This window comes from Rosa rugosa, chromosome 1 (assembly GCF_958449725.1).
Source record: "Rosa rugosa chromosome 1, drRosRugo1.1, whole genome shotgun sequence".
Taxonomy (NCBI): Eukaryota; Viridiplantae; Streptophyta; class Magnoliopsida; order Rosales; family Rosaceae; genus Rosa; species Rosa rugosa.
In genome coordinates, this window is record NC_084820.1 from 2490876 (window position 1) to 2508387 (window position 17512).

Consider the following 17512-nt stretch of genomic DNA (forward strand, 5'->3'; position numbering starts at 1 on the left):
GAAATTGTAAATTTCATCCGGTCACCATCTACTCTAACCTAACGCACGCCGGGAATGCAACTAGGGTTCTTGAGCACAATCAAAAATTCAATTATCATGCTATGAATCGAAATCAATCTCACAGAAAAACCTGTTTTTGCTTTTTCCCCAATTTGCTGCTAAAAATCACAGCGGAAGCATGAATTTGATATTTAACCAGATGCAGCAATCGATTTAAGTAACTTACCTTGATCAGGTACCTGACCAGTTACTTGGTCAGTTACCTGGTCAGTTACTTACTTGGTCAGGTACCTGATCAGTTACATGACCAGTGACTTGGTCAGTAACCTGATCAGTTACTTGACCCGTAAAGCAAAAACCCTTAAAAAAAATTTATGTTTGTTTTGCAAAACCCTAAAACGATTTTTCATATTTGTGAGCCTATGCTCTGATACCAATTGTAAAACCATAGTTACATGCTCACAACATATGCACAACAATCATAAAAGGATCAAGGCTTACCTTCTGCAATTACTGTCATAGATTCCACACTACACCAATTTTTTAATCAGACGACAGCAAACATTTTAACTGTCGTCTGAAATAATCAGTCGACAGCAAAAAATATTCTGTCGTCTAAGTTTTCGAATCCAACAATAGTTTTTTCTTGGCTCTTGTGCAAAATCATTTCAGACAATGGTTGATTTTTTTGATGTTGTCTGAATGAGTCGATTCAGACAACAGTTATTACGTGATGTTGTCCAAGGTTCATTTATACAATGGTTGATTTTTGCTGTTGTCTGATTATTTTCAATCACACAACTGTTATTAGGTGTCTGTTGTGTAATTGTTATTAATACAATGGTTGAAAAAGATGTTGTCTGATTGTTTTGATTCACACAACAGTTTTTTAGTTATCTGTTGTGCCACTCTCTTTCAGACTGTGTACTTGCATTGCTGTTGTCGGAGTTTTACGGTTCAATTTGCTAGCGCGCTATTTCACACTTTGGCAAAATTTTCAATTTTCACTTCCTCCATTCAACCAAATTCTTCATTTCACGTTGACTAGTATTTAAGACAAAGAACCCTAGCCAATCTCATTTTCTCCTTCTCTCTCTCGGCCGCACAAGCCTCTCTCTCGCTCTCTCTCACCTTATCTCTGTCACGCAGGAAAGCTTGACTTTTGGCCATCGACTTTTGACACCGCCACCACCAAAAGATAGCCCAGGCGACGAAGAATGAAACCTAGCCACCTCGCCCTCGATCGAAATCACCGGCCACTGCACGCGACCCCCAAAGCTACGACGTCGTTGTTCCTTAATCCTCTTCGATCTCCGGCCATCTTTTCAACACGCTCAGACCGATCTGCAGGAGTTTCGACCACTAGACGACGACTTCTCATTCAATCATTCTCCGACTTTGCCAAAAGGTACCCAATCCCTCTTTCTTTTCCTTCCTGATTTTGATTTTATGCTGATTTTGATTGTTAATGTTGGTATTCTTAGAGCTCGGGTCATGACAGGTTAGTACCTTCTTGCAGGTTGGTTGTTTTGTTATGATTTAGAGCTAAATTTGAGATGTTTCTGTTGGAATTGGTTTGATTAGATGGTGGTTTGATTTGCACAATGTAGAGGGAGGAAGAATTGCTTTCTTGTTGGTGGAGAGAGAGTGCAGAATGCAGTGAAGGTCTGAAACAGGGGCCTAGTTCCAGTAAGAAAGTGGATGAGAAGGCTCGTTCGGTTCCATTGTATGAAGAGGAAGAAGAGAGAGTCGGTGTCCTTGTTAAGGGAGGGCTTTATGAAGTATGCCTTCTTTTCCTAACTAGACTCATATGGAAAAATTCGAGCTAATATATGGAATGTCCTAGCATCTAAGATACTTTGTTGTTTAGTAACGGCAACGTTTAAACGTGAAATAATCCAACTCCTACTAGTTTTGGGATAATCATTTGAGTTGAATAATTGCTGCAGGTATTGTTTAGTGAAGCGGCATTGTTTCCCTGTTTATTGGGATGGAGAAAACCGGCGTGTCTTAAGAGGCAACTGGTTTGCTCGTAAAGGGGTTGATTGGCTGCCTCTTCGTGAATATTTCCTTATCTACAAGAAGATAAGGAAATATTCATAGAAGGTACTAATTCCGGGAAACAAAAGTGCAGGCAAAAGTTGCAGCATTAGTGCCATATCGTGGTATATATACTATATTTACCTAACATTTATGTTGGAGCCATCATTATTTATGTGAGGAAGCTGTATCTTCTAAGTTCTAGCAGAGACTTATGATTCTTAGATACTCCCTCATTTGGATACAGTCTGAAATACGGATATAAAATTTCGTCAAAGAATTTTATCACTTATGCTTGAAGCTCAATTAAATACGTCTATTTTAAAGAAAGAAAAGAAACAGAAGCATTTCAAGTCTTTCGAGCATGTTTGGTTGGATAGAAAAGCTGCTCTTAGATATTCTGTCCACCTGGAAAACTAACCTAGTTTCTCAAGGAAAATAACAAAATAAAGTCATTTTGTTTAAGCTGCTCCATTCTGTATGTGCTTTAATAACTCTTTCCTAGTTCATTTTGTGCTATACATACATACATTTGGGGGAAAAGTTGATCTGAAATGGGTTGTTGACATAGTTGGTACTAGAGATGGACAGACCTTGTCTTTGAACTTTGAATGGATGAAATAACTTGTGGAACTCATGACTTACAATTTCATATCATCTAACTTGTTTTTCGTATGTTGCATAGTGTGGTTGCAGATGAATGTGTTTCCATGGATGAATAGGTCCAGCACCCCACTGCCCGTATTGCTTTAGACCTTGGCATTGCTGGTCTTGACACCGTAAGTGAATATGAACAGGTAGTAACCATGCACTATCACTTGTTTTAGTTTTAAAGAGTACAGTTATATCTGTGATGAAATTTGTAACTGAAGAATTTGGAGGAAGAAAAGAAAAGCAATGTAATTGACACCAAAAGTTACTTGAGGCATCCCATATGCTGTATAGTGTGTCGTAAAACATTGTTTCTTGTGATTTTAGTTGTCTTCCAGTCCTCCATATATGGAATGGTTGGTTGATTGGTTATAACTATGTATGCACTGATGGTTATAACTATATAATTGACACCTAAAGTCATGAGCTATCCCATGTGCTCTGTACTGTGTGCAAAACTGTGTTTGTGATTTTAGTCATTTTTGAATTCTGATAGTCATTTTTCAATTCTGCATGTTTTTCTTGGTACTTACCTTTGACCTATCATTGCTTGGAAAGGGTAGTACGGATGAATTCTCAATTGTGCCTTTTTTTTTTTTTTTTGGGAAATGTAGGAATTGATTACTTATCTGTTGCTGCATTTGATGTTTTCATTTCATCCCACCTTGTTTTTCTAGAAAGCAGGGTAAGAAAATGTTTCTTTCATCATTCTTGAATGGCAGCTTCACAATATATAGTAGGAAAATTGAGTTTTCTGGCATGTTTTTCTGATTAAGCTCAAGTACAATGATAAGACTCGATCAGCTCTAAGACTCTATTCAATCTTTCAGGAAATCATCCTTGTGGAAGCCCTGAAACTTGAGAACATCCAACCGGGAATATATTCAGTCCATTACAGACTCCTTTTATATCCTCGTAAATTGTTTATTAATGATTTAAAAATCCTTTTATATCCTTGTGATTGTACCAACATCTTTGCTATAATTTGTAGATCAACTACTTATGGGAAATTTTGTATCAAATTGCTTTAAGGCTTTGAATTGAGATGGTGGAAATGAAAGGCAATGGGCAGTCATTGGAGTCTGGAGATCAAGCTTGGAACACCCAACAAATTGTATTCTTCTTTATCATCATGTAAAGCTTATGAAACTTGGAAGTTTGTTAAGCCAATGAAATGGATTAATGCTTTATGTACTTGTCTTTGGTGGATCTATTGGAGTTTATTATATGTATCAAAGTTGCTTCTAGTTGAATATTAGTCACTTTTATACCACTCAACTCAGTAAAGACAATTGTCCAAGGGAGTTAAACACAACTAAATGGATAGCAAAAACGGTTGTTAGAGCCATTTCAGCACAACAAGACTATATCAAAACCATTGTCCAATAAAAACTCAAACAACAGTTTTTTAGAGAAATCTACAGTATCGATAATGGATAGACAATGAGATTCGCAACTACATGTTGTCTGAATCAGCCTTCAAACAACAGCAAGTATAAGGCCCCTGTTGTGTGACCCAGCCTTCAGACAACAATAAGTATATAACGAGCTGTTGTTCTTTGTGGTATTCAGACAATGGACTGGGTAGTAACTGCTGTTGTACTAAATTTTATCAGACGACAGTTTTCTGGTATTGTCTGATTCATGTATCAGACGGCATTGAGATAGACAACAGACGACATTGAGATAGTCAACAGCAAACCTTATAATCAAACGACAGTGAAAAACTGTCGTCTGATTGAATTTTTGGTGTAGTGCCATCTTATGCAACTGCTTAACTCGATCACTGAATGTGGTCTTCTGTTACTTACCAACTTGCTTCTCAATGGACAGAACAATATGCAATAGTCGTGGTAGTAATCAGGGACCAATTCATCTGTATATATATAGGTGACTTAACCCTCACAAGAAGCTTCCCATTAAAGCATTCCTCATCGGTTTAGGTTTCACTGTTAGATTCCTAATGTATCACAACTTGTAGCCTTTCTTGTAGACTAAGCAATGGATTACTATCCTTAATGAATTGATACACTACTTCATTAAGTCACTAGTATTGATTCACTGTTTGTATCCATGTTAAACTAGGATTGATATTAAGCTAATCATCAATTACTTTATGATGATATGTGTTATGTCCATATTTGATCTTACACTTTCCTCACACAGATTTGCATTTAGAGAATTACTCCTCACCTAGATTTGTCTTGAGAGGATTTCTCCTCACTTAGATTCGCTTTGAGGGGATTTCTCTTTACCCAAATCTATCTTCCAATGTTTCACTTCGAGGTATTTTTTCCAAACAGGTTAATTTGCCTCTTTATTAGGCCATATCCTTATTATAAACCGGTATTAAAATTTTACACCCCAACATAACCTCCATATGCATGTTCAATGATGTATGTTTATCAGTGAATAACTGAGATTTTTTTCTATTTTTTATTTTTCCATCAGATTGTACAAATATTTCTTCATTTTATTGGGATATATCTTATATATCGAGGATATTTGAAGATATCGGAGAAATTTCGCAGAAACGGTGGAAGATAAGATATTTTCCTCCTATGATATATCAGTTTCTCCAAAAAGAGAGATATCGAGGGATATATCGAAAATATCGCAGATATTAATTTCAGTTCTTGAAACTTAAACGATAATGAGTGTTGTGGGGTAGGTTCCCCTATTTCACCAATTAACTGGGGTTGACTCCAAGGTCGAAGCTTTAGGTTTAGGAGTAGCACCATTACCATGAGCAAGAGCTTATGTATGTGGAGCTGCAGTACGTTTTGAATGGCTAGCTTCTGTTCACGTACGGTGGCAGTGGTCGCCGATAGTTCTAATAAAGTAGTGATTGTTAGTGGTCTAGATTTCGATCAGTGCCGGTCCAATTGTTGTATACATGATAGGATCTGTGTCATTACAGGAATCAAAATCTTTGGTCATTACAACAGTACAGCCAGATCATCTCCTCCTGCTTTAAAGATGAACACTACAGTACTAGTACGGAAACGTACAAAGAAAAATCAATAAGCTTAATTGTCTTCATTAATGACTACTCATTTCATATCTCATACATTGTTGATGTTGGATATCAGCGGAAGCCAAAATATTGAAAACTAATCTTTGGGTAGGGATATATAATACATAAATGACACACAATATGGGAGATGTACAGTCCAAAGACATGTACAGTGCTCCTCTTTGTTGGATAACAGCGGAAACGCACTACAAAAAAGAATTCAATTTGCCACGGCGCAAGGCCGTCGCCAAAAGCCAAATTGCCGTCGCAAAAGACCAACGGCGACGGCAAAATTGCCGTTGTCGTTGGTGGGGTCGCCATTGCTATTTGCGACGGCAATTACGCCGTCGCATGATTTTTGGCGACGGCATAATGGCGACGCCAACAACAATTTTGCCGTCGCCAAAGGTCATTGGCGACGGCAATGTTGCCGTCGCAAAAATGCATACTATTGATTAAAAAAAAACCTGGCATGCAAATTTGCATACCAGATTTTCTATTTTGAGCAAAAGAAGCCATATAAATCATAATTTCATATGTTTTTTTCACATTATTTCTATACATTTCATACAACTTCACCAATCTTGAAAATACAAAAACATTCAAAAATTAAAATACATAATGTTGACGCTCAGTAGGCTAAGTATCATGACCTACATAATCAGAATTCAAGCGCATAAGTTCAACCGCATTGGTATTCTTCTTTGCTTCATTCATTCATTGATAGCTATGTTCTTCTTTGTGTCTATCTCCTTCTCCACCACTCTTCTTCTCTCTATAGCAATAGGTCCTACACTGTAAAAATTCAGTTCTTGTAAACAAAATCAGTAGATTTAAGACAAGTATTTGAAAATGTGAAACTTGTGATTCAACAAAATCTGCAAAGAGAGACTTGAACCAGATTTGATGCCACCACATATAAGGAGAGACTTGAACACATTGACAATATTGCAGATAAAAAACATATAAAACTGCTTCATCTTAGGCAGAAGTGTCATACTAAGACAAAAGGCATATAAAATTAACCAAAATGAAATAGCACTAGAGTTTAAGCTATAATTTGAACTCCTAAATTCATATCATGAGAGAAATTGAAGTAGCATTATCACTTAGACTTTTCAGGGTACAAAACTGAGCAATATCCTTGACTAACCAGTAACCAAAGCTGAGGATAAGTCATTAACTCATAACAGGGCATACCAAAACAGATGCAATTTCATACTCGTGTATTGGTTGCCAAGACAATTTGTATTCAGTAACCTTTGCCAAGACAGATTCATGAACGGCATGCATACCTTTGCTAGTTTCACTAGCTGATCGTAGTTATCATGTCCATAGAAGAATGGCTCCTTACAAAATATCTGTATAGAATAAGGCTCAAGCATAAGCATCACAAGACATAAGTTCTGATTTTCTTTTATCAGATAGAAAACCTAAAAGAAAAACCACCAAGAAGGCCGACTGATAATGAAATGGAAGGGCAGAAATCAAAGAGAAAACTAAGAAACACGTACTACTTTTTTATCAACTAGTTGAAATCAAGTTTATACCCAGTCACTAAATCACTGAAGCAAATCTCTCATCAAGCACAACCCCTCCCTCCACTGCACAATAATCAAGTACAATGGTATGACATTTTGGATGATGATTGGTGAACCTTTAAACTATGAAAGCCTTTACTGTCACAGTTATTTTTGTTTATTTTAGCACAACCTTTTCTTTTCGTTTTTTCCTTCTTTTTATAAGTATTTGCTATAAAGTGAATGTCTAGATTTCTCCTCAGTGTTACTATAGATATCCAAATCTTCATGATTCTTACCATCAACTGATAAACACCTAACACTGTCACCGAGATGCACACTAAGGTGAAAGCCTGATAACAGATCATTCTTGCAAGTTTCAGAGTCATTTTTAGTTTCAACAGAGGTCTTTCAATAGTGTTATTGATATTCTGGGAACTTGCATTTTTCAGCTTAATGACGGCAGTAAGAGTTTCTTACCGAGAAAATGCGCCCATCACGTGTTAATGCAGCAGAGTGAGTGCCTCCACAAGACACCTATATCACAATTAAGCAAGAGTTATCTCAAGCTGTTAAAGTAGTTGAGATTACTACTACAGCGTGCAGGAGCTTCAGAGCAGTCAAAACAAGAGAAACAATTGACAATGGGCAAAAGACAACGTGTCGTTCATAGACCATTCAATCAAATGATGAAGAAGCCAAGTGCATCATTGTCTATTTCAAATGGTAGGAAACATTGACAGATGTTCTGACTCAGACTATAAGGCATAGTGCCAAAAATGAGATTCAAATCATGAAATAATGTCTTAGGCTAGCACACTAAGATGATCTCTTTCCTCTTTTTCACCCATTCTACCAAAACTGATATGGAGAAACAGCTAACATCTTTAATTAGTCGATTTGGAATTCCCAAATCAGAATACATGAAACCCCTTTTTGGTCTTACGAAAAAACAGAATAAGAACTTTGTTAGAAAATATATCTGAAATCCTAACATCATTTGCTGTCTATCACCATCGACCACAAAAGCATTGTTAGAACTTAGAACTAGTCCAGGACCCACCTCCCCTGACGTGTCAGTCACTGCACTGACTTTATATACTCAAATAGGTTTCCATGTATTCTAAGTTCCAACTAAGCAAAGCTATCAGAGGATTTGCAAGGAAAACAATATAATTGGTACCTGAACGATATCCTCCCCAGCTAAAAGATGAACCTTTTGCGGGACCATTTTACTGCTCTTATCATTATCGCCGAAACCAAGTCTACCATGTTCCCCTCGGCCCCATCCATACACCTGCAATATAATAATATAGGCAAGGAAATAAGGTTCTGTTAGCCCAGGTACATAGAAAGTTAACAATACAGGATATTTAAATTATCGAAAATTTAAAAAAAAAAAAAATCATATCACATGAGTCATGAATAACCATCTTGTTATGAGCAGTTGATAAAGTCATAAACATAAAAGCCAGAGGCCATTGTATCATTATCTCCTGGCTACGTGAGGAGAAGAAAATCACAAACAAGCAAGACAAAATTAGCATCACAAGACGGGCTAGAGTGAGGAGAGGCTCCGGGGTTTCTACCTAATACGAAATCTCATAAAGATATTTCCCAATTTTTTTCTTTCACTGTATAAATAGGTATTATTAAGTAAATTAGCTACATCATCAGTATTGTATTGCAAGAATCTATGCATAAAAGTGACAGGATGGAGTTGGTTGATCTTTGACACTATATTCTCTGAACCCTAATTTGACCAGCAAACATTCCAAGGATTAACCATAAACTTGAAAGAAGATTAATTCTGTTGACTCATTCTAATATTTAACTGCTACAGAAGCATAAGAGCAACAATTTCATTGCTTCAAGAATTCAACCCTAAGTATGTGGTAGAAATGTTTCAAATCTTAAGCCACTTTGTTATGTACTATATGAAGGCCAAGGTACAGATGCCCCAACCATTAGCTACTGCTTATGTAGTTGCCGCTCTGTCAATATCCCACCCTGACTAATGACTAAAGTGCCCTTTTCCCCCAATTCAGCACCTGCTGCTAATTTGTAGTTGCTGTAGAAATTGTTCCATATAGGGACAATATAGACTACCAAGACTTCAAAACTGCTTCATAAGATGACACGGTTATGATGAAATCTAGGTCAGGAGAACACCACACATCTGTGAATAGCATATTCCAGAAGGTGCACAATAAAAGAAATTTTGCTAATCAAACAGTTGTGTTACCTGCTAAGCATAAACGACTAAAAGAGAAGAAAGAAAACCAATAGGAGACTGCAATACAAACCAAAGTAAGACCAGAAAGTCCGTGGACAGTTTCTATACTCCTTGCCTCCCTAGTAATAATAGAAAAAGAGAAACTCTAGACTCAAAGAGAGTTCTTGGTTACTATAAGCATGACAAAATTTTGATTAGAAAATACATTTGCATTTGACAAAAAATAAAAAACATTAGTTGTACCCCAAATTTGAAGCTTCATATGCTAAAGGATAAGTTAGTTATCCTATTTAAGCAGCTTGCATTCATGGCACAATGAATCCGATTGAGCATTTGAACTTGTCCTATTAATTAAGTGTCAAATGCATTTGTATATAATGTACTAAGTGTTCTCTTAGTCAACAAGTGATTTCAGTAACAGATATCCAGAGCAAAATAATTGACTAAATACCAGATCAAACAGAAGAAAAAAAAATCGAATTTATTAATCAAAAGGCCTTGGCTACTTACTTGAATCATCAATGTTAGAGATGTTGCTTTGTGGTAGCTCTCAAGCCGACTGCCAACCTTTTGGCTATTATCCAAAGATCACTGGTATCATCAACAGTGAGATCAACAAAGCGCTTTACTTCATGCTTTGGGCAGACAAGCACATGTACATGATGTCAAATCAAACAAATTGAACAACTTACCAAATTAAGTATATGATTCCACAGAAACTTGCTACTCATATAGTTGCATGCAAAAGAGGCTTCATCCAAATACTCTGGAATGGATAGGCATGCTAGTGCAAGCATACAAACACATACACTGCACGATCATGTTTCCAATACGCAGATGTACACACATGTAGAATGTTCAACAGGGTCCATCCAGTATGTGCTTAATTAGTATTGGAACTACCAGGCCATTATTTGCTTACATTCCAGTGTCAAAAGAAACCCAAATTCAAGCATAGTGAGGAACACTTTTCTTCTATAATGGTTATGCATACTCAAAAATGAAATCCAGTCAATCAAGTAGTTCAACACATATATACCATTCTTTACAAGCAACCAAAAGTCACTAGAAGAAAGAAATTTTCCAACTTTCATAAGCAAAACAATGTCTTGACTGAACCCAAAACACCATTTCAATTCAAACCAAAAACAAAAGGATTTGACATGCAGAGAAAAGAGGGAAATTGGTCATCAAGTTTGCAACTTTTATACTTATTTCTACATTCTAAATTTCTAATAAGTATAAGAGAGTAAGAACGGTACCAGAAACAACAGAGCGCAAATTAACCAAGGCATACGATAGATTAGTGTCGTAAAACACTTCCCTGCTGTCGATTTTGTACGATCCAAATGTATGGGATTCCAAAGCCATCTGGGTCCATTTTGCCCCAAAAAACCCAAATCAAAATAGATCAAATTCAGAAACAACATCAATGAGAACAAGGAAAAGTTGGAATAGAGACTACCTTGGTGGAGGCCTGGAGATAAGGCATAGATTCGACAGGGACTAGACTGGCAGAAAACTTGGCATCTGGGAATGAAATTTTAGGGTTTGACGAAGAGAGAGATCGAAGGGCTCAAGCTTGGGTTTTCAATTTGACCAAAATCCGAGCAACTTCTAACCTCAATTAACGATTGGTCGAGGCCTGGAGATTAATCGGCTACGAGTCAGATCCAGAGAGAATAGAAACAAAGCTGAAGGCTTCAAATGGAGGAAGAGAGAGAGAAAGAGAGACTGTGTTTTTCTAATCGAATAAGTGGGCTTCTCAAAATAAGTATTAACGCAACGGCACCTCCATGCAGCAGCAATTTACAAAATGCTTTGCGTCGGCAAAGTTTTACCGAAGCATAGATCATTGTTTTGCGACAGCTATTACCACGGCACATTAACGCAGTGGCAGACCTCCCATATTTTCGCGACGGCCCAATTTTGCCGATGCAAATAGGCAACTATTGGCGACGGCAATTGCTTGCTGACGCAAAGTAGTGAAGCCAATGCAATTCTTTTTTGTAGTGACGTAAATATAAAAAACTAAATTTGGGGTAAGGAGATATATATGATGCATGAATGACACACAATATGGGAGATGTACAGTCTAAAGACATGTACAAAGCTTCTAGAGAGGAATATGGAGGAGACTCAAAATACCCGATAATTAATAAAGTATAACACTTCTACAAAATACTCCTCTACACCTTACTCAACTAGACTATCCTACTTATATAGGTCTACACTAGACAATGCCATAAGTATGACAATTACAACGAACATAAGTATTAGACCTTTACAATAACCTTTAACCTTCCTAACTCTCATAACCTATGAAGTCACTAACTCTCACCATTATTCTCATCATAATTCTCACTATTATTTTCACCATAACTCTCAACATAATTCTAAATTAATTAATGTTATTTCTGACAGTTGATGCTATGTATCATTTCAATCATATATTTTCACATTATAAATAACTATAAAATTTGAGATAGATTTGTTTTAATATAATGCCACATTTAACTTAAGTAACACGCCTTAATTTGACGTTGCACGTACGATTTATCTAATTAATGAATAAATTAGTAGAGAATTGACGAAACTAAAGGGATGGTCAGGTGTAAACTGAATGATCGTCATGTTATTTGGGTTTCTGGACCAACCATATACATGGTACAATGTATAGTACTTATTAGAGTGTACTGCAACTCTTCTTGACAGGAAGAAAAAAAAAGACTGGAGACCTCTTGAACTTAATGTATTATATGGCACCCCCCAAGGTCAGAGACACTTTCTTCTTGTTTCCGTGCTTGTTAACTCTTTTGGAAAGAAATTTAAGTGGCAGAGCGGAGTAAGTGGTTGCTGTTGAACTTGGACATGGAGCAGGTGCCGCAGCCGAAGAATTGGTCCAGTTAGTGGCAATTTTCTGCCCTTTGGCACAATGGCCGGCAAATGTGCAGATGAAATAAAATGTGCCGGGTTGAACAATTCCAACATTAACTGGATCTGTTGTTTCCCATATCGGATTTGTAGTGGTACAACTATCAAAATCCTCCTTTGTCACTAAAGCCAGGTCTTGTTCTCCTGATGAAAACTCAAATGCTGCACAAGAAAGGAAACAACCATATTATTATCATCATCATGGATTTCTACAGTACATGCATGCATTGCATATGGCATAAATGGGAGTGCTTAAAAACCTAATTAAAAATTTATATGAGAAACATGCGTGTATCGAATATATTTGCTCACTTAGATGTGAACCCTAAAAAGCTAGTTCTGAGATGTAACTAGCTAGTAATACTCACTTATACTATCGACATTGATTTCTAAGGTATGCTCGGCCGACCAGGCTGCATACGTGCCGGCTCCTCCAGAAGGAATAGCCCAAACCAATTCGTACTCTCTATCCGCTTCTGTTCTATGTAACACTGCTGCCAATGCTATCACAGCAACTAAAACATTCATGGCTTTCCCCATCCCAGTATCTAATCAATTAGGTCCACTGTCCTTAATTTTCTTACTGTGTAGGAAATTGGTAATGAGGACTGAATATGGTGCCTGACTTTATAGAGGGAGAGACCTCTCGGATTTTAGGAAAGCAGGCGGCCGAGTCGGATCTTGGGAAAGCAAGCGGCCGGCCTAGTGACTCCCGCCAAATTTCACAAAGAACTATGTCAATGCATTGTGTTTGACACCCTGAAATTGCTAGCTGTGACATATATGGTGTTGTAGATGCCAATTTTAAATTGATATATAGTGCTAGCTAGGTCAATGAGCTAGAGTTGGTTGATTAAGGCTATGTTTGGTATGGCTGTGCTTCTCAGAAAAGTTGGCTTTTGCTTATTTCTGAGAATAAGCAGCTGAGTGTTTGGTAAACTGGTTTTTTATAAGTGTTGTCAATGACAAAAGCAGTGTCAAAGTGTTTGGTAAACTCAAACTGGCTTGTGCTTTTTGTTTGTGGAATGACCAAATTGGACATAAGAGATTATTTTGCCTTGATTGTTTGGTAATACAATGTTGTTCAAATGCTCTTATTATCATTTTAATCTTTATTATGGCGTGATAAATTTTTGTTAACTTTTAATTTTTATAAATCATAGTGACCATATGATTAATATTAGATAACCAAATTCTAGTTTTTTAGTTCATTTTACCTAATGCACAATAATAATCAATTGGAAATCAAATTGAATGCAAACCATGATCAATATTTGTACCAAAAGCCTTGTGATACATCAATTTATCAAATACTGAATTTAAGGAACATAATTATTGCATTCATACATTTCAATTTTCAAATTTCCTAGCTAAGTTTTGCATGATGAATGATAATATAACTTGCTGCGTTGCTTGGTATTCCGCTTGATTTCCCAATGACTCTGAATTAATACCAGCTGCAGCACACAAGAGTGTAAATTATCATCAATCTATAACTCTATCTAATCAAGTGAAATAAAAACAAGAAGCAACCAGTACAGAGAGTGAGAACAGAGAGTAAATTCCAATTTTCATCTAATCTTGCATCACAGAGTGTATAATCCCAATCTATAATTGTTGCATAACCATGATGTTGAGATCAGTGTCCAAAACCAGAAGGCAACAGTTCCCAAAATTAACACTCCTCTGTTCCAAAATCACAGTTCCAACTTAAATATCTACTTACATGGGTCTATACCAATTGCAGAATGTCAACATCTCAAACATTTAAAAGCATCACAACAGTCTTTTGTGTCTGTGTTAGAAGTAGAAACAAATGGGGATCAACACCAATCAACACAAGTGAAAAGGGTCCAGAAAATTCACCAAATTAAACAAAATCGAACTCAACCCACTGATATAAAATGATACAAGGACGAGGGCAGTACTCAAATCCTAGGCCTTCATCAAAATCATAGAAATTTGAAACTGAAATAGATAAAAAAATAACCTGAATCAAATCGCCAAGCAGCCTTGCTTGAGTGAGGCTTCGATTTCCAACCCAAAATCGTGATGAAAGGCTAGATGAGGCGGCGTCAGAGGGAGAGAGATTGATGGGGCGTCTGTGATCAGAGGGAGAGAGATTGCTGCGGCATCATCTATCAAGACGGGTTTCATGGCAATCAAGTAATTGCCTCAACCAATGGAGGATAGAGACCGATATTATCAAAATTTCATTAATCTACAGTAACACCCGCCACAGTGATTTCCTGGCTTCTGGCTTTTAAAAGCAAGGGTCCGGCTCCTTCTGCTTTTGGGCAGAAGCCACAGCAGCTTCTGGAGAAAGCTGATGAGAAGTTGGCTAACCAAACACTTATAGGTCTTCTGCTTATAAGCAGGGGAGCTAAAAAGCCCCCCCAAACATAGCCTAAGTGCTTGCTAAAGTCCAATTCGCACGGTGAACTCGGGTCTTAACACGCACATAACTCATGCAAGAAGACTAGTCATATTACTATATATAAATAACACAAGAGTCATTTTCTATAACCAATAACAAAACAAACAAACAAATTAATCTACATATAATAGGCGGTAGGAGGCAGATGGAAACTAGGCCATGTTGGGCTTGTGGAACCTTGTGTGGACCTCTTCCTTAGGTTGCCTTGGGCTTGACATTTTGGGCTTGTAGGGTTTTTTCCCTAGGCCCATATAAATTCTCTTTTTTTTAGGGATCCTATGTTAGTAGTTTTTACTTTCAATAATTTCCTAAGTTTTTTTAGGGATCTATGCACTTTTTGTGTCTTTAGTGCCTCTGGAGTAGTACTGAAGGAGGATTTACGCTAGTCTCTACGGATTTGATGTATAATGAGTTGACCTATTTCTATGTACCACCGTGGGTACTACCACATCTTCTTGATCTGCCTAGTTGAAGGCAGCAGAATGGTATGTAATGGCCATTCTGGCATATGATGAATACAATTGACACCCGATTTGGGTTTGATTAAAAAATAAATAAATAAAGAATAGTAGATTCCCATATATATATATATATATATATACACACACACACATATCCTATCTAGAGCGGAGCTCCGCTTTGAAATTAACGTGTGAAGTTCGAGTTTTGAGTCACTTTTCGGTCGCATATCCACATCTCGACCGTTCAGTTTTTAGGTACTAGTGTATAGATCATCTCTGTAAATTTTCAGACAAATTGATGATCGTTAAGGTATCTAACTCGCTTAAACCAATTGACGGACTGAATTTGTCAACCTGAACCGTACTAGCTTTAAAGCAGTTATCAATGCCTTAACGATCATCAATTTGGCTGAAAATTTACAAAGATGATCTATACACTAGTACCTAAAAACTGAACGGTCGAGATGTGGATATGCGACCGAAAAGTGACTCAAAACTCGAACTTCACACGTTAATTTCAAAGCGGAGCTCTGCTCTAGATAGGATCTGTATACACACACACACACACACACACACTTTTTTGTCATTGATATATATAGCATTATAGTTGGATCCATACATCCATCGCTTTTAAAGAAGAAGAAAAAAAAATTAACCTACCAAAAACATCATAAGGACTTGTAAAATCTAAACAAATACCAGTAAATCAATCCATTAGAATCAATCAAAGTCCATATAAAATTTAAACAATCCGTGGATTAAGTAAATCCATGGATTATAAAAACTCAAACAAAATCTTTTAAAATCTGAATTGAATACACCCCCCTTAATTTATTAAGTAATAAATAGAAGTTTTGCCTAATGATGATGTGGAGCGGACACTGGAGAGAGAGAAGAGGAAACCCATTGTAGTATATGAAAAGTTTTCAATTAATTTTTGGATAGCATACATATTAATTTGATATATGTAGAAAAGTGTGGCGGGGTCTGGACTCATCAGACCTATAGACGGTCCCTGAGTATATAAACCAACAAATGATACATTAGAGGATGATTAGTTCCAACTTAAAATGTAAGATATTTTGGCGAGGTCTAACCTTTTTTTTTTTTTTTAATTTGCATGTAAAGAGCATCTTTTGTTAGAATATCCATTTCTTTCGAAAAATGTAAATACATAAGTTTGGTTAAAATATAAGCTCCCGCTCAAAAGTTTCATTTTTTAAATTTGTATATGTTCAAGCCATGTTAAAATACCAGCTTTCATAATATGCAAAACGATAATATATTTAGTTAACATTTCATATATTATCATTGCTACTCTATCACATATAAGAGCATCTTTAGCAGACTCTCTATTTTAGCTCCTTAGCTATTTTAGAGAGCATGTACGTTTAACTTTTTGATATATTTTAGCAGCTGCACCAGACTCCTAAGAGCATCTCCAACAGTAGGAATTACTTTTTAGTTAAATTTAGCTAAAGAAATGAAATATAGCTATTAATTTAACAATGTTGCTCCAGCAGTAGTAGCTATTTGTAAATAATATACTAAATTTTATCGAATCGTAAACTGACATGTGGACAAAAGAGGAGAGAGAAATATAACTTTTGCTTTAGCTATGCAAGATTCTCTAGCTAAATATAGCTAGCCATTTTAACTAAAGCTAAATTTAACTTGAGTATAGCTAGTCTGTTGGAGTTGATTTTTGCTTTAAAAATAGTTATATATAGCTAAAAATTGAATTTAGCTAGTCTGTTGGAGATGCTCATAGCATCTTTAGCAATGCTAGCCATTTTTGAGTCAAATTTTAGCCAAAGTAGCTAAAAAGTCATTTTAGCTAGCCACTTTAGAAATACATCTGTATCAGTGTTCTTTATTTTAGCTAATTTTGAATTTATATTACTTTTTAAATGAAGATTAAATAGTTTAAATGTATTTATAGTTTATATAAAATAACTCAAAATGAATGTTTTAAATTATAGAGAGCCTCATCTTGCTCTCTATATTTAGGAGCGAGATAGCTAAAAGTTATAATGGAGAGCCACTAAAATTTTAGATAAAAAATACAAATTCGCAGCATTGCGCGAGCTGCCTAGTATAATACGTAAGGAAAATACTTACAAGCATCTTGGTCACAAAAATTTCAAAATTCGTTGACTTAACGGTTTTGGCCGGGGATAGCCAGATAGATCATTATAGTTTTTATTTTGTTGAGGA

General features: G+C 36.4%; 2 protein-coding genes and 2 long non-coding RNA genes across 20 annotated transcripts; 1 reads left to right on the forward strand and 3 right to left on the reverse strand.

Annotated features, from left to right (window-relative positions):
* The first annotated feature begins 1069 nt into the window (after nt 1-1069).
* LOC133710067 (uncharacterized) lies at nt 1070-3964 on the forward strand. 8 transcript variants are annotated; one of them, XR_009846512.1, is made up of 6 exons: nt 1071-1408; nt 1611-1781; nt 1950-2165; nt 2726-2837; nt 3306-3376; nt 3522-3964. It is a non-coding gene; the product is annotated as an uncharacterized LOC133710067 (long non-coding RNA). The 8 variants fall into 8 exon arrangements; XR_009846496.1 differs by having other exon boundaries at nt 3306-3964; XR_009846511.1 differs by having other exon boundaries at nt 2726-2819; nt 3306-3964.
* A 2256-nt stretch (nt 3965-6220) lies between these two features.
* On the reverse strand, nt 6221-11502 carry LOC133710083 (uncharacterized). Of its 10 annotated transcripts, XM_062136072.1 has the most exons (9): nt 11256-11495; nt 10929-11108; nt 10726-10834; nt 10156-10380; nt 9974-10054; nt 8411-8524; nt 7708-7764; nt 7003-7068; nt 6221-6502 (listed from the first exon to the last, which is right to left on the reverse strand). In XM_062136072.1, the coding sequence occupies exons 5-9, from the start codon at nt 9980-9982 to the stop codon at nt 6425-6427; spliced, it is 324 nt and encodes a 107-aa protein (XP_061992056.1). In that variant the 5' UTR covers nt 9983-10054; nt 10156-10380; nt 10726-10834; nt 10929-11108; nt 11256-11495; the 3' UTR covers nt 6221-6424. The 10 variants fall into 10 exon arrangements, with proteins under 10 accessions (XP_061992056.1, XP_061992117.1, XP_061992071.1 ...); XM_062136133.1 differs by having other exon boundaries at nt 6221-6497; nt 10929-11502; XM_062136087.1 differs by having other exon boundaries at nt 10156-10247; nt 10929-11495.
* Nucleotides 11503-12078: 576 nt separating this feature from the next.
* LOC133726952 (umecyanin-like) lies at nt 12079-13001 on the reverse strand. Its single transcript, XM_062154589.1, has 2 exons — nt 12766-13001; nt 12079-12559 (listed from the first exon to the last, which is right to left on the reverse strand). Exons 1-2 carry the CDS (start codon nt 12935-12937, stop codon nt 12219-12221), a joined length of 513 nt encoding a protein of 170 aa, XP_062010573.1. The 5' UTR covers nt 12938-13001; the 3' UTR covers nt 12079-12218.
* A 627-nt stretch (nt 13002-13628) lies between these two features.
* Nucleotides 13629-14720, reverse strand: LOC133735840 (uncharacterized). The gene is made up of 2 exons (XR_009859284.1): nt 14388-14720; nt 13629-13854 (listed from the first exon to the last, which is right to left on the reverse strand). It is a non-coding gene; the product is annotated as an uncharacterized LOC133735840 (long non-coding RNA).
* Between the last annotated feature and the right edge of the window lie 2792 nt (nt 14721-17512).